We start from the raw sequence: 14,488 nt of genomic DNA, 5'->3' as shown, positions 1-14,488 counted from the left end.
AGGTAGGAGAATAATTTTGGCAATAGGAAAGAAACAGTAGGGTAGCATATTAACCTTACTGGGCAATGTTATCTTCCCATCTGAGATTTTGAGTTCTTGAATATAAATGAGACCAATCAGTCGGGATGTGTACACTTTTTCAGGCACAATACTAATGTTTGAGAAATTGTGAGTTTATTATGCTATAAATGTGTGCATGCACCTGTTTGTATCTATTTATATCTTTACCTATATTTCTCTTACACATTAAAATCAATGTATGACCACCAACTAAAATCATCTCAAGGACCACCATGCATTTCAAATGGAGAAACATTGCCTTAGAAAAGCTCCTACCATGCACAAATATCATCTCCTCTTTGAAGTATTGTCAGACACCCAGAGACATGGTTAAGAACTCCTTCTTCTATGTCTCAACAGCATCTTGCACTTAACCTTATTCAGTTCTGTAAAGACATGGACTGTGTCTTTAAAATATGCATTCCCATGACCTTACAGGATGGGGAACCTGGAACATAGTGGAGCCCCGCTGACTGACTGCTGGGACAGAGCCAAGTGCTCATCAAGGTTTTGAAAACTGAATTCTAAAAACTTAGCCTCCTCTATAACATCCAGCAAACACCTATCTGCCTCCACCTGAGAGACAGGTGGGCAACATTTGTCCTTAGGAAAAATTGTTCCCGAGATCATTGTGGACATGAAATCCTTTGCTGAAGGGATCAGAGAGATATGATTCTCACCAGGAATACAACAGTCATGTAATCTACCTAAACTCTAAATGTAGGAAGGCTTCATTCAGTGTTATGTCTTAAAGCCCTTGTTTCTTCCCTTATTCTACACTTTGCCCCTGAGTGATCTTTCCTAGCTTGATGGTTTTAAATGCAATCTCTAGCCCATACATCTCCATATTCACAGGCCCCAAAGCTTACTTGACCCTGCTGTTTGAATTAATAATAAGCCACTTAAAATATGACATGGTCAAAATAGAACTCTTGATTTCCTCCAAGCAAACTTGTTCCTTTCCCAATCTTCACGATCCTTGTAACTTCATCCCTATGTACCAAATTGCTTAAGCCAAAACCTTAAAATTTACTCTGAATTTTTCCCAAATTTTCTTGTTCCTCCACATATAATACATCAACCAAATCTTAATTCATCCTAATACATGTTGAGAATCTAAAAAATTTCCTTCTCATACCATAATTCAAGTCCAAGCCATCATTATCACTAACTGGCATTATTCCAATAGCCAACAGTCTCTCTGGACCTACTTTTGCTCCTTCCTACTATCCATTCACCAGAGAGCATCCAAAATAATCTCTTAAAAACATTTTATGTCCCTACTACCCAAAGCCAACTATAGATTCAATACAATCTGCATCAAGATACAAATGGCATTCTTCACAGAAATAGTAAAAGCAAACCAAAAATTTATATGGAACTCAAAAGAGTCTGAATAAACAAAGCAATCATAAAGAAAAAGAAGAAAGCTGGATGTATCACACTTCCTGATTTCAAACTTTATTACAAAGCTGTAGTAATAAAAACAGTATGACACTGGCATAAAAGTAGACACATGGACCAGTGGAACACAATACAGAACCCAGAATTAAAGCCCCACATATATGGTCAACTAATATTTGACAATGGCACCAAGAACACCCAATAGAGAAAGAATAGCCTCTTCAACAAATGGTGTTGTGAAAACTGGGTAAACATATGCAGAACAAGAAAATTCAACCCTTATATTATATCGCTCACAAAAGTTAACTCAAAATGGATTAAATACTTAAACATAAGACCTGGTACCATAAAACTCCTTGAAGAAAATTCAGGGAAGAATTTCCTTGGCTTTGGTTTTGGCAATAATTTTTTGGATATGGCACCAAATCAAACAATAAAAGCAAAAATAAACAAATGGGACTACACCAAATTTAAAAGACTCTGTACAGCAAAAGAAACAATTTAAAAAATTAAAAGACAACATACAGAATGTGAGAAAATTTTTGCAAACCATGTATCAGATAAGGGGTTGATATCCAAAGTATATAAAGAACTCATATAGCTCAGTAACAGTAACAACGAAAAACCCAGTCCGATTTTTAAAAATGGGCAGAGGAACTAAATAGACATTTTCCCAAAGAAGACACCAAATAACCAAGAGGCACATGAAAAAATGCTCAATATCACTAATCATCAGGGAAATGCAAATCAAAACCACAATGATATATTACTTTACACTTGTTAAAATGGCTATCCTGAAGCATACAGGTGATAACAAGTATTGGTGAGAATGGGGAGAAAAGGGAACACTTGTACACTATTGGTGGGAATGTAAATTAGTTCAACAACTGTGAAAAACAATAAGGAGTTTCCTCAAAAAATTAAGAATAGTACTGCTAAATAAATCCAGCTGTTCCACTTCTGGATATTTATCTAAAGAATATGAAAACCCTAATTCAAAAAGATATATGCACTCCTATGCTCATCTCAGTATTATTTACAATAGCCAAGAAATGGGAATACCATAAGAGTCCATAAATGGATGAATGGTTAAAGATGTGAGATACACACACACACACACACACACACACACAGAAACTTAGGTACACACACACTGGAATACTACTATTCAGCCATAAAAAGGAATGAAATCCTACCATTTGCCATAACATAGGTGGACCTGGAGGATATTATGCTAAGTGAAGTAAGTCAGATAGAGAAAGACAAATACCATATAATTTCACTCATATGTGGAATCTAAAAAAATGAAGAAAACCAATGAAAAAACAAAATAAAACTAAAACAAACTCATAGATACAGAGAACAACGTAGTGGTTACCAGAGGAGAAGGGGGTTGGGAGTTGGGCAAAATGGGTGAAGGGGGTCAACTGTACAGGCCAACTTAATAACAATAATCAGGTCTTGTTATTTGACTCTGAATAAAAATAATATTGTTTAAAAAATAAATCGGGTGGTCATTACTATTTTAGATATAAAGGAATGCATATTATTAAAAAATTGGGGTACAGTTGCCACAATGTTGTATCTATACATCACTATCCAGGAATGAGATTTTTTCCTTTTAATTTTTTAAATTGAAGTACAGTTGACATACAACATTATATTAGTTTCAGTTGTACAACATAGTGATTCAACATTTATATACATTATAAATTGAGCACCACAATAATTCTAGTTACCATCTGTCACCACACAAAATTATTATAATATTATTGACTATAATCCCCATGCTATACATTACATCCCTGTAACTTACTTATTTTATAACTGGAAGTTTGTATCTCTTAATCCCTTTCACCTATTTCACTCAATCCCCATCCCCCTTCCCCTCTGGTGAACACCAGTTTGTCAGGAATGAGATTTTACATATGTGATTATATTATTCCTTTGAGTACTAACACTTTTTTTAATGCTATGTATTTTCTGGGTTAATAATTCTGTAATATATATTTATTTGTTTTCATAAGCAGAAGTTAACTTTTCTTGATAAAGCTAAGTCTTTAAAAATTATAATATGCAGTGAAAATTTTGAGGACAATTAGTACACTGAGGATTTCTTGTCCTTGCACTGAGTGCTCTAACACAGCTATAGTATTTACGTTCTAATTTCAGTTTTGAATAGTGTTTCTATCTCTTTCCCTTTGAGTGTCTACCAACTATCACTTCTTGCTGCTGTCTTCTAGCTAAATTCTAGCATCTCCCATTTTCTTAACTTTCTGCCTTTAATGTCCATTGGCCTTTAACGTCCACTGGGAAAACAAATGACAACTCTTATTTGAAAAGCAGTTTTTAAAAAAAGCTAAATATGAGTGAAGAAAAAAAAACACAAAATGAAAAAAAACACTAGAATGCCTACAGATAAGAATATAGAGTAATAGGAACTCTCATACACTACTAGTGGAAGTGTAAATTGGAGTAAAAATTTCAAAAACTCTCTGGAAAAAGCTATGTAAACTGAAATCACACACACTTATAATACAGGAATTCCATGAATAGATTTATTTCCAACGTAAACGAACCTGTGAGCAGAAAGACAGGTACGAGAAGGTCCATAGCAGCATTTTTGGTAAGAACTCCAAACTGGAAAAAAGGTAATGTCCACCAGAAGTCGACAGGATAAGTTGTACTACATTCATTCAATGTTAAAGTATATAATAATGAAAATGAGCAAATACTGCTATATACAACAAAGATAATTAACAAGACATAGTGGATTTTTATTGGAAAAAAGAGAGCTACAAATGAGTACATATTGTATAATTCCATTGATATTGTACAAAACTCAGAAACCATCAAAACTAATCTGTGATGCTAGAAGTCAGAATAGGGGCTTCCTCTTGGGACAAATATGAGGGGAGAGATGGGATGGGTGCCATAGTAGGTTCTGAGATGCTGGTAATGTTCTGTTTCCTGACTGGCATGATGGTCATAAGGTGTGTTAAATCTGTCATAATTTATCAAGTCTACATTCATGATTTGTGTACTTTGTCTATGTTATCTCAGTAAAAGCACTCAAAGTTAAAATATTTTATTAAAATTATGCTGAAGATAAACAGTTGTATGGAAAGATATTCACAGGTTTTTAAAATGCAAAAAGAAGGTCAGAAACTATCAAAAGAAGTTCAGAATGGAGAGTATGATCCCATCTTTTTACTTTCATACTTAGGGTGGAAAACATGTCATATGTCACAGCCACAGGCACAGCTCCTTCGTTTTTCATTTAGCAATAACTAGAACAGTTTGGACACTGGTAAAGTAGAAACGGCTGAGACCAGAAGTGTAGTTCAATGTGGCTATGGAACAGATTTCATGGAAGGATGTACAGGGGGGATAAAGATGAAGATGGAGAGCCAGGTAGGGACCAATTTGCGAAGAATTTGAATGCTGTAGAATGGGATCAGCATGTCATTTCAGAGGTAAGATATTGTCATTCAATGCTATTTTTATCTATTAGATGCAGGGGTAGTAGAAAATTCAACTTACAAAAACATGTGAACTGGATTTCAGGGGGAAATTGCATTTGTTTTCTTTAATGACTGCAGAATTTAAAATCCTCTCTGAATCTGCCCTTGGGAAGCACCTGTCTAGACAAGGAGCATGGAGTGCTTCTGGTGAAGAGGAAAGACCAGGGTGAGGGATCCCATCAGGTCTGATCTCAATTACTCCTTTGTAGCAGCTCAAAAGATGCTGCTGCTTTCCACAAGATTCTCCTAAGATACGATCAGCACAGAAACTGAACATTTCTACCTGTAGAACATGCACATTCACTTGTATAAAAATCGATCTTTTTACTCCAGTTTGGCCAAATCCATGGTCCTGAACTGCCTGCTTCGCTACTTTAAGAAAGCATCTGGAATGTAGAAAATGTCAGAGGTTAAGTGTCTGGACCCTCATGTGAAGGCAATGCCCTCTGAGGGAATTCTAGGGCACAGGATAACTGAATGTAACAGTATTCATTACCATCAAGAATTTAAGGAAGGATTTCAATTGTGGAGAAAAATGTAAATTTTTCTCCTTCTCAATGTTCCACTGCATACCCTGATGGTTGAGAGCTAGGATTTAGCCCAATTACTTTGGTAGCACTCCCAGAAAATAAAGCAGCTGACTCCTTTTCCTTGCTGAAGCATTTGAATTATGCCTCCCCAAACACAAGACGAACTACTTAAATAATCAGGTCCTATTCTGGTGGTGTTGTTCTCACGTTATGGAGCCCCAACCAGTCCTCACATACTGCTAAATGAAGAAACAGGAAATCCAATCATTCCTGTCGTCATTTTCATCCGCATCTCCCTCCCAACCTAGTGCACTTTAGCTCTAGCCACCCTGGGTGTCCAGCTGTTATGCAAACTTATTTTGTACTTTCAAACCTCTGAGCCTTTTCTGATGCTGATCCCTCAGCCTAGAATGCCCTTATAAATCCTTCCCATCCTATTCATCACTTAGAGCTCAATTCTTCCTTGAGGCATGTGCCCCCAATCCAAGACACCCCAGACTAAGCTGTAATTCATTGCTTGTTCCTTCTGTGTTTGTACCATATGTTAACTGTCCCTCCATCAGAGCATATATTTTCAACTACTTTAATTAAGAGTATCTTAAATAAACAGGGCTAATCATTTGTGAAGGGCAGATGGTATGAGAGAAAGTACTTATGCTTGAGATTCTGACAGACCTGGATTCAAATCCTGGTCTCTTCTACTTGTTGCCTGACTTTGGACAGGTAAATTCACCTCTATGACTCAATTCCCTCATCTGTAAAATGCGGACCATTAAGAGTAGTACCTCATAGCTAAGATTAAGTGATTTAATATGAGATAAGTGAAAATACCAGAAATAGTGTCCGGTACATAGTAAGTGCTCCATTATTATTACCATTGTTTGAACCTACCCCAAAATGTAAGCTCTACACAGAAAGGGATAATCATTGTTTGTCCTCTGGTGTACCTCTAGTACCCAATACTGTGCCTAGCATGTGACACATACTCAAGAAACGTATGTTGAATGAGTGGATGAATTAATGAATCCGTGAAATAATTCTCATCCTTAGCATCCTCCTCCTCTCCAAATCCTCTACTGCCTATTAGCTTTATACCTCACAGAAAACCTTTGTGGTGCATCACTGAACATTCCCCAACCCTTACCCTCTTTGCTTTACCTTTGTTTGTTACCCCCTTTCATGAATTCTTTTCTCTGACAAGTTTGACTCTAGCAACAACCACTTCAACTAGCCTCTCGGGCCAGGCAGAAGTAGGGGGCCCGGAGTCGGGTACTGGGAGCGGGGCGTGGCCACCACGTTGCAGAACGCAACTGCGCCTGCGTAGGCTGCGGCAAAGCCTAGCTCTCTGAGGGTTGCGTTTATTGCTGGCTGGTGTTTGTGTAGGAGGATCGCTCCTCTCACCAGCTCTCACTTCTGATCCGCGCAGCTCCTGGGTCTCTGGCTTCAGCTTTGTGCTGAGCCGCCGACACACCTACCATCCTCTCTCCGACGGATCGCTGACCTCCCCATTCCTGTTCCTGTCTCCTGGAACCATGTCTCTGGTAAGCCAGAATGCATGCCACCGCAACGCAGAGACCACTGTAGATTACAGCGACTTCCATGGTGAGATGCAGGCTACTAATGCCTACGGGTCCCCCACCTCCATGCTAGTTCCTGATGCTCCCCAGGGCCTTCAGGCGCCAATCGATTCTCAGGGTGCTAGCGCTTCCCAGGCTGCGCAGGACCCGAACGACTTCGAGGTGCTGATAGATGAGCAGTCCCGACGTTTGGGGGCGCTCAGGGTCCACGACCCTCTAGAGGACAGGTCGATTGCTTTGGTGAATTTCATGCGAATGAAAAGCCAAATCGAGGGGTCTATTCAGCAGACAGAGATGCTAGAGTTCCTCAGAGAATACTCAGATCAGTTTCCTGAGATCCTCAGACGAGCCTCAGCCCATCTGGACCAGGTCTTTGGGTTGAACCTGAGGGTTCTTGATCCCCAGGCTGACACCTACAACCTAATCAGCAAACGGGGTCTCCAGACCACTGATCGGATAGCAGAATCCCTGGACATGCCAAAGGCAGGTCTCCTGGCCTTGGTCCTAGGCCACATTCTCCTGAATGGTAACCGAGCAAGAGAGGCCTCCATTTGGGATCTGTTGCTAAAGGTTGATGTGTTAGATGAGCCCCAGGGGATCAACATCCCCTTTGGGAGCACAAGGAACCTCCTAACTACTGACTTTTTGGATATGCGGTTCTTGGAGTACTGGCCAGTGTATGGCACTAATCCCCTCGAATTTGAGTTCTTGTGGGGCTCTAGAGCCCACAAGGAAATCACAAAGATGGAAGCCCTGAAGTTTGTGGCAGAGGCCCATGATGAAGAACCCTGGAGCTGGCCAGAAGAATATAATAAAGCCCTGGAAGCTGACAAGGCCAAAGAAAGAAGCCAGGCTGCTGGCTTGGAGTTCTGGTCAGAGGACACTATGAATGATAAGGCAAATGATTTGGTCCAGTTGGCCATTAATGTCACAGAGGAGTTGCTGCCTATACATCAGGATGAGCTGTTGGCTCACACTGGCAAAGAATTTGAGGACGTGTTCCCAAATATCCTCAGTCGAGCTACTCTAATCCTTGATCTGTTCTATGGGTTCTCTCTGATTGAGGTTGATACCAGTGAGCACATTTACCTCCTTGTCCAGCAACCAGAATCAGAAGAAGAGCAAATGATGCTAGAGAGCCTGGGGAGACCCACTCAAGAATATTTGATGCCAATCCTGGGTTTGATCTTCCTGATGGGCAACCGTGTCAAAGAGGCCAGTGTCTGGAATTTGCTTCGGAGATTTGGTGTGGATGTAGGGAGAAAGCATGCCATCACCTGCAAACTTATGAGACAGCGCTACTTGGAATGCAGGCCACTGTCCTATTCTAATCCAGTTGAATATGAGCTTCTGTGGGGTCCTCGAGCTCACCTTGAAACCACCAAAATGAAAGCCTTGGAGTACATGGCCAGGCTCTACAGAAAGCAACCACAGGACTGGCCAGAGCAATATAGGGAGGCTGTTGAAGATGAGGAGGCCAGAGCCAGGTCTGAGGCAACTGCTATGTTCTTCTTTGGCCCCATGTGAAGTCTGGGGGAAGTATGTCACTTCAGTTGGGTGGCATCAATTAAAGGGGTCCTGGGGAAATGGGCACTGGGGCCCCAAATCAGAAGCTGGGCAGGGTTGGGGTGAAAAGTACACATTGTGCTTGCTATTTGTGTTCTATTTCTAATAGTATTTCCTTCCTTTTAATATACCCTTGAATTAGATTCATGATCAGTGTTTATAAATGAAATTGTTCATTTGCCATTCCTGTCTTGTTTCAATATAAAAGTTCATATAGCTGCATAAAGTGTAGTGGTAATATTTACATCTTTCTATGATGTGGAAGAGAATATACAGTTGTTCTTTAACCGTTTGAAATAATCAGTAAAATGGTCTGGTACAGGAGTTAAGTAACAACAGTAATAACATACCCACAACAAAAACAAACACAAAATCACTCATCTGTTGATGTTCTCCCATCGTGTCTATGGTTTTATTATTTTTTTAATATTGGCATTTACCTGTATTTGCTTTGTGATTCCAGAGTGTAGTGAAAAATAAAAGTATAATGAATTAGGCTCCATGCTTAAGCACTCTTTTATTCAACAGACATTTATTAAGTACCTGCCATGCTCTAAGCACAGTGTTTATGCTGGGAATATAAGGGTGAGGAAGGCCCAGCTGAGCCCCAGAGATTGAGGGGGAGGGGCTGTGGAAGTAAACCAACAATTATTTCTGTGGCAAGTCATATAATAGGGGTAAGCTCAGAGAGCTATGAGAGTTTACAGGAGTAACTCCCAACTAAACTTTGGGTTCTGGGAGGGGACGGTGAAGGGGCAGGGGTGTCAAGCAAAGGGTGAGTGTGGGAGTGGTCAGGGGTGGTGGCAGGGGAGGATGAGGTGGTATGGAGAGCTGGGACAAGTTAACCTTTAGTGACTTCTATTGTAAGACCTGAGGTTGGGGAGAGGGAGGGAGGGAGGACTAGTCCGTGAGGTCAGGGGCAGTATGTAAAACAGCTTCGCGGGATTTAGTGTAGCTCAGAAAGACAGTGTTGAGTTCAAGAGAAGTGTGGGAGAGATAAACCTGTGGCAGCAATAACAAAGGTCCATATCCTCAGAGAGTGGGTCTTAGGAATCAACAATGGTTCTCCTGAAGCCAGCTGGTCTTGGATCTCGTGTCAGACAGAACAATCCACCCGGAGGAACTCTGAATGGCTACCTCTGCCTGCGCTGTTTATTTCTGCACTCAAGCCGTTAAGGTGAGTGTTAGCATTTTGGTTCTCTTCATTCAGATGCCGGATCTCGCAGCTTCTAACCCTGCTCAGGGCTCTCTCCAAGCCTTCCCTAGAGAACAGGCAGCTAACAATTTCTGTAAGGAAGCCTTGGCTCAGTGGTGGATGTTATACATAAAGTCACCTATAACGCGAGGTGGCGGGGGTAGAAGGGGGCTACCTATCAGTGGTGTAGGTTTTATGCTTCCTCACCTCCTGGCACCCACAAGCTTTCTGCCCTTTCATCCGTTTAATCACTAGGGGTTACCCTCAACTGCCACCTCCTATAAGATGGGAGAGAGGACTTTCCTCACATTTTCGTCAGCCTCAGGAAGAGAACAACATAACCGTCTCGCTGTGGGGAGGGGACAGAAAGACGGGAGATACACCCTTTTGGCCCCCAAGTCCAGCAGCCGTGCAGAAGCCAAATTAGAGCTGCTTGCTTGGGGAAGCCACTGCGCAGGCGCACTCCGAAGTTGCCTGGGAGATATAGGCCCCACTAGTCTCTGAGATCTTCTCTATCTTCGCATTCCGAGGAAAACTGATGCTAAGGGCGGGATTTCCGGTGACAAGGAAATGAGTAACTGGAGAGAAAGGGGTTTTGGAAAATAGGATGGGGGTGGAGTTGAGAGGCAGGAGAATATCCAACTTGAAATCTGGAACCTTGAAATAGGGTACTGCCTCCATGCTAAACTGAGAGCCTCTCATTCTTCAGCCTCCTTGGACCTTTAATCTGTACATGCTTGTGGGGCGGAGGGGAAAGGGGCAAGCTGATTAAAGTGCCAAGTTTTTCTTGCTCTGATTTTTTTTTGGTGGGGGGGATTGGTAGACTCCTGGATCTTCAGGCACATCAGTTCTTCTGGGGGCACCAGTTGAGAGAAACTTGCCAAGGGGAAGGTGTAGCATATGGACCAACAATAATGTAAAGCTGCCAACTTTTTTAGTACTAAATATGTGCCAAGCACTATGCTGGATTCTTCACTTTCTTTAGCTCCAATCGCTTCACCAGTTCTCCAAAAAGCGTTTTAATAGTCCCATTTGACACTATAGGAAACTGAGGCTTAAGTAATGTGCCCAAGGTCACACAGCCATTCAATGACAGCTGGGATTAGAGTTTAAGTCTGCTTTTGGCTACAATTCACCCTGTTTACAGTGCATAGCATCACAGGCCCCCTTCAGCCTTTGCTGTGTTCTCACTCGAATTTGTTGACTCTCAAAAAATATAAGGAAGGGCTGTATGCCAGGCTGGGAGGGGCAAGATGACAGCCCTCCAAAAGAGGATGAAAGTGAGGCTGGAATTTCTCCAGGCTCTTCCTTGTTCCATTACTCGGGCTCCCTGAGAGCTATGTAGGTGTGAAATGTGCATTTCTGTCCAATCTCCCTGCTCTGTCCTAAGAATCTTCCCCACTTTGCTCTCTTCTGCAAGCTTCCAGCCTTATATGCTGGCTTTTACTCAGGGAGAGTCAAATATCACTATTTTTGTTTTTTGTCATCCTGAAAGAACAATGACCTGACAGAGCTCTTGCCTTGCCCAGGGGAGCTCTTGCTTTGCCCAGCTCAGGATGCAAAAACAGAAGTGGGAAATAGACTCTGTGTCATACATGCCACATGTAATTTCCCAGAAGTAACAAAGGTGAAGCTTGTATACCTATGGTAAGGGGAAGGGTGTAGTTATCTTAGTGGCTACAGCCATTCCTTTGAAGGTCATGCGAGGCCTGCATACTCTCCTTTATTCACGTACCAAATTAGAATTAGCATCCCTTAGGAGAAACACTTAGGGGTGGAAATGAGTGTATGGCAAGCAAGACTTACAAAGGATGTTGTATGTATTACTCCGAAGTACAATCTCCATTAAGCCTTTAGAACACCGAACAAAATACCCTTCTTATCTATGTGAATTAGTTTGTAAAATGGTACAGTCTGAGTTCATTTGCAGATTCTTTGGGCTATTGATACCCACCAAGTATTGAAGTTTTGGCCAAGGTGGGGCTTGCCGACTGGGTGTTGGTTAGATATGTATTGTATATGCATCATCCTGTATATACAATGCTATCCAGAGTCCCCTTTGATCTATGATTAGGATCATTGCTGGAGAAAAAAACATTGAAAATACATTCATGTTCAGTTGCTGAGGCCCAGGAGCGCCCTCTTTTGGAGAGGATGGATGGTTAGAGAAGCCTTTTCCTGCCCTTCTCTTCATCAGTTTCTGTATACTAGTTGTCACAAATAAGCAATACAATCCAAGGAAAAGCTGAGCTGGACTGACAAATGTGGACTTCAAGCCAATTCTCCCAGCCACAGGATTGCTGCCCCTAAACCCTCTGGTACCAACAATCTAGGGCAGCCTGTAAGTACCCTTCAGGTTCAGACAAGGACCCTACAGTCTCCTCCTCCCTTCCTAAGGGTATCTCCATACCGTGAGATTTCTCACTCAACAGGCTTTCTCTTCCCCTTCCATGAATACTCAAAAATGTCTTAAGGAATTGTCTGCAGGCAGGGTTTGAGGCTAGTTGCAAAGAAAGCTGTAAAAGAATTACCAGAGTAGGCCCTCCTCCCTGAGACATTTTTGTTCTAGTCCTTGTACGAACACACTAAGCATAAGGAGGGGACAGTATATCAGAATGGCTATGAACTCTGGATCTGGACAATGCTGGCTCTGTCACTTCCTAACTGTGTGAACTTGGGCAAGTTACTCAACATCTCTTTCTAGACCTCTCAAAGCTGTTTTCAAGAAATTGATAGAAAAGCCCAGGGTCACACATTTATTATTTGATAATGTCAGAACTATAACCCAGGCCAATTGTATCTTAGTCTATTGATATTTCCAACCTACACCACTGCTTTTAAGACTGCTACTTGTCAGCACCTTGGTAGCTGAGTTCAAATGGTTACTGGGTTCTTAGACTTACTAGTGTTTGTTTTCTTTAGTAAATATTTCAGGTAAATATTAGCCCCAGGTAGTTATGAATTACTGAGGTTTAGCTGCATTGGTAATATATTCTTTATATTCTTTGCAGACACCTATCCACAAGACACTTTTTTAGGAGCTCATGTGTGGTCTCTTTAAGTAGTCCTCAGTGACCTACAGATAATCACTTGCTCTATATACCACTCCAGGAGTCCCAAACAAACAGTGAGGATGACTTCTCTTAAAAGGAGGCAGGGTTAGGAAGGGATTTGGGATCTGAAGCCCATGGTCTGAGTAGCCTATCTCAAATTGCCTTTCTCCTGAAAGCACTTGGTTTGGCATGGGCTGGCCAGGGTAGAGCATCTGTCCTCTGAGTGTCTACTTCCCTTGAAATATAGAGGAGAAGGAGGATGTAGAAAGGACACAAGAATGATCATTGCTTCTGAAGCTGCCCTCTGTTTTGAAGCCTCAACCACACCTCAGAGAAGCTTCCCTGGTGGTGAGGGCTGCAGGGTATAAGGTGCCCTGGAATGGCCCCAGCCTGGATTGCTCTCCTTCTGCAAGACAAAGAGTAATGCTGTCCTAGAAGAAGATGTTCATTATTCCAGACAGTGAGGGAGACCACCCTGAGATCCAGCTATGAAGGCCAGGTGTGGAGAGATGGGTGCACACATCACTGCTCTCCTTTCTCTGGATTGGGGGCAGGGTCAGGGAGAGTATAAGGCCTAGGAGGGAGGAAGTAAGGAGAGGGAACTTTGGCAAAACCGTTAACCATTTATATAATATCTCCTCACACAAATATGGCCATGAACATCCTCAAAGTTCCTAACAGGGACATACTGAGTGAAGAGAAGTTGATCACCAGCTCTGACAGGGAACAAACTGGCCCCTGAGGTCAATGGCAACCCTACTGACCCGATCAACAAGGAGCCAGACCCAGTTCAGCCCAATCCTCAGGTAGTTCCACCTAAGACTGTCTTGGTCCCTGAGACTCACCTACACTGGAGGAGCCCCCTGGATGTCAGGCTTGTCCAAAAGTCACCTACCCGGTTCAGTTCAACCAGCAATTGCTGAATACCTGGTATATGCTGGCCTTGTTATATTAGATACTGAGACACAGGGATGATTCAGATAAGGCCCCTACATTGTCTGTGTTCTAACTCTCTATTCACCTTTGAGTCTGATCAACTATATGATCAATTTATTAAGATTTTTATTTCAATGTGTACCTTTTTCATTTCTAGAATTTCTAATTGTTTCTTTTTCAAATATACCTTATTTAAAAAAATACTCTGTTCTTTTCTTAGATTCCAGTCGTCTTTTCAACTCTTTAAACATTTTAAGCAGTCTTATTCTTTTCCAGTTCTTTTCATATTTGTCTATTATTGCTTATTTCTTTAGTTGTAAATTCTGCATTTTGTTGGGTCTGCTCAGTATCTAATGGTGGTGAGTTTTTGTATGTGCGTTATAACTTGTATCTGTGTGTTAATCCTTAGCTGGCATTACCTTCTGAGAGACTCTCTAAGGCTGCCTCTGCTGCCAATCTCTCCCTCTTGGGGAGGAAGGATGGAGTTATGTGCTGTCTGGTGCAGCTGTTCTACCCCAGCCCTTCCAGCACAGATACAATGTGTTTCTGAGCTTGAAGGCTCTCTTGCGCTCTGCTGAAGAGAATACCTCCTGCCCCATGGAAGCCTTCTCCTCTATATATGTCTTTGAGATACTTATCCAAA

General features: G+C 41.7%; 1 protein-coding gene across 1 annotated transcript; it reads left to right on the top strand.

Moving 5' to 3' along the window:
* Nucleotides 1–6,909: 6,909 nt before the first annotated feature.
* On the top strand, nucleotides 6,910–9,157 carry MAGEE2 (MAGE family member E2). The gene has a single exon (XM_032620376.1). The coding sequence runs from the start codon at nucleotides 7,051–7,053 to the stop codon at nucleotides 8,620–8,622; it is 1,572 nt and encodes a 523-aa protein (XP_032476267.1). The 5' UTR covers nucleotides 6,910–7,050; the 3' UTR covers nucleotides 8,623–9,157.
* The last annotated feature ends 5,331 nt before the right edge of the window (nucleotides 9,158–14,488 follow it).

Source organism: Phocoena sinus, chromosome X (assembly GCF_008692025.1).
Source record: "Phocoena sinus isolate mPhoSin1 chromosome X, mPhoSin1.pri, whole genome shotgun sequence".
Lineage (NCBI taxonomy): Eukaryota > Metazoa > Chordata > Mammalia > Artiodactyla > Phocoenidae > Phocoena > Phocoena sinus.
The sequence above is the reverse complement of the archived record's forward strand: the minus strand, read 5'-3'. Positions and strand labels throughout refer to the sequence as shown.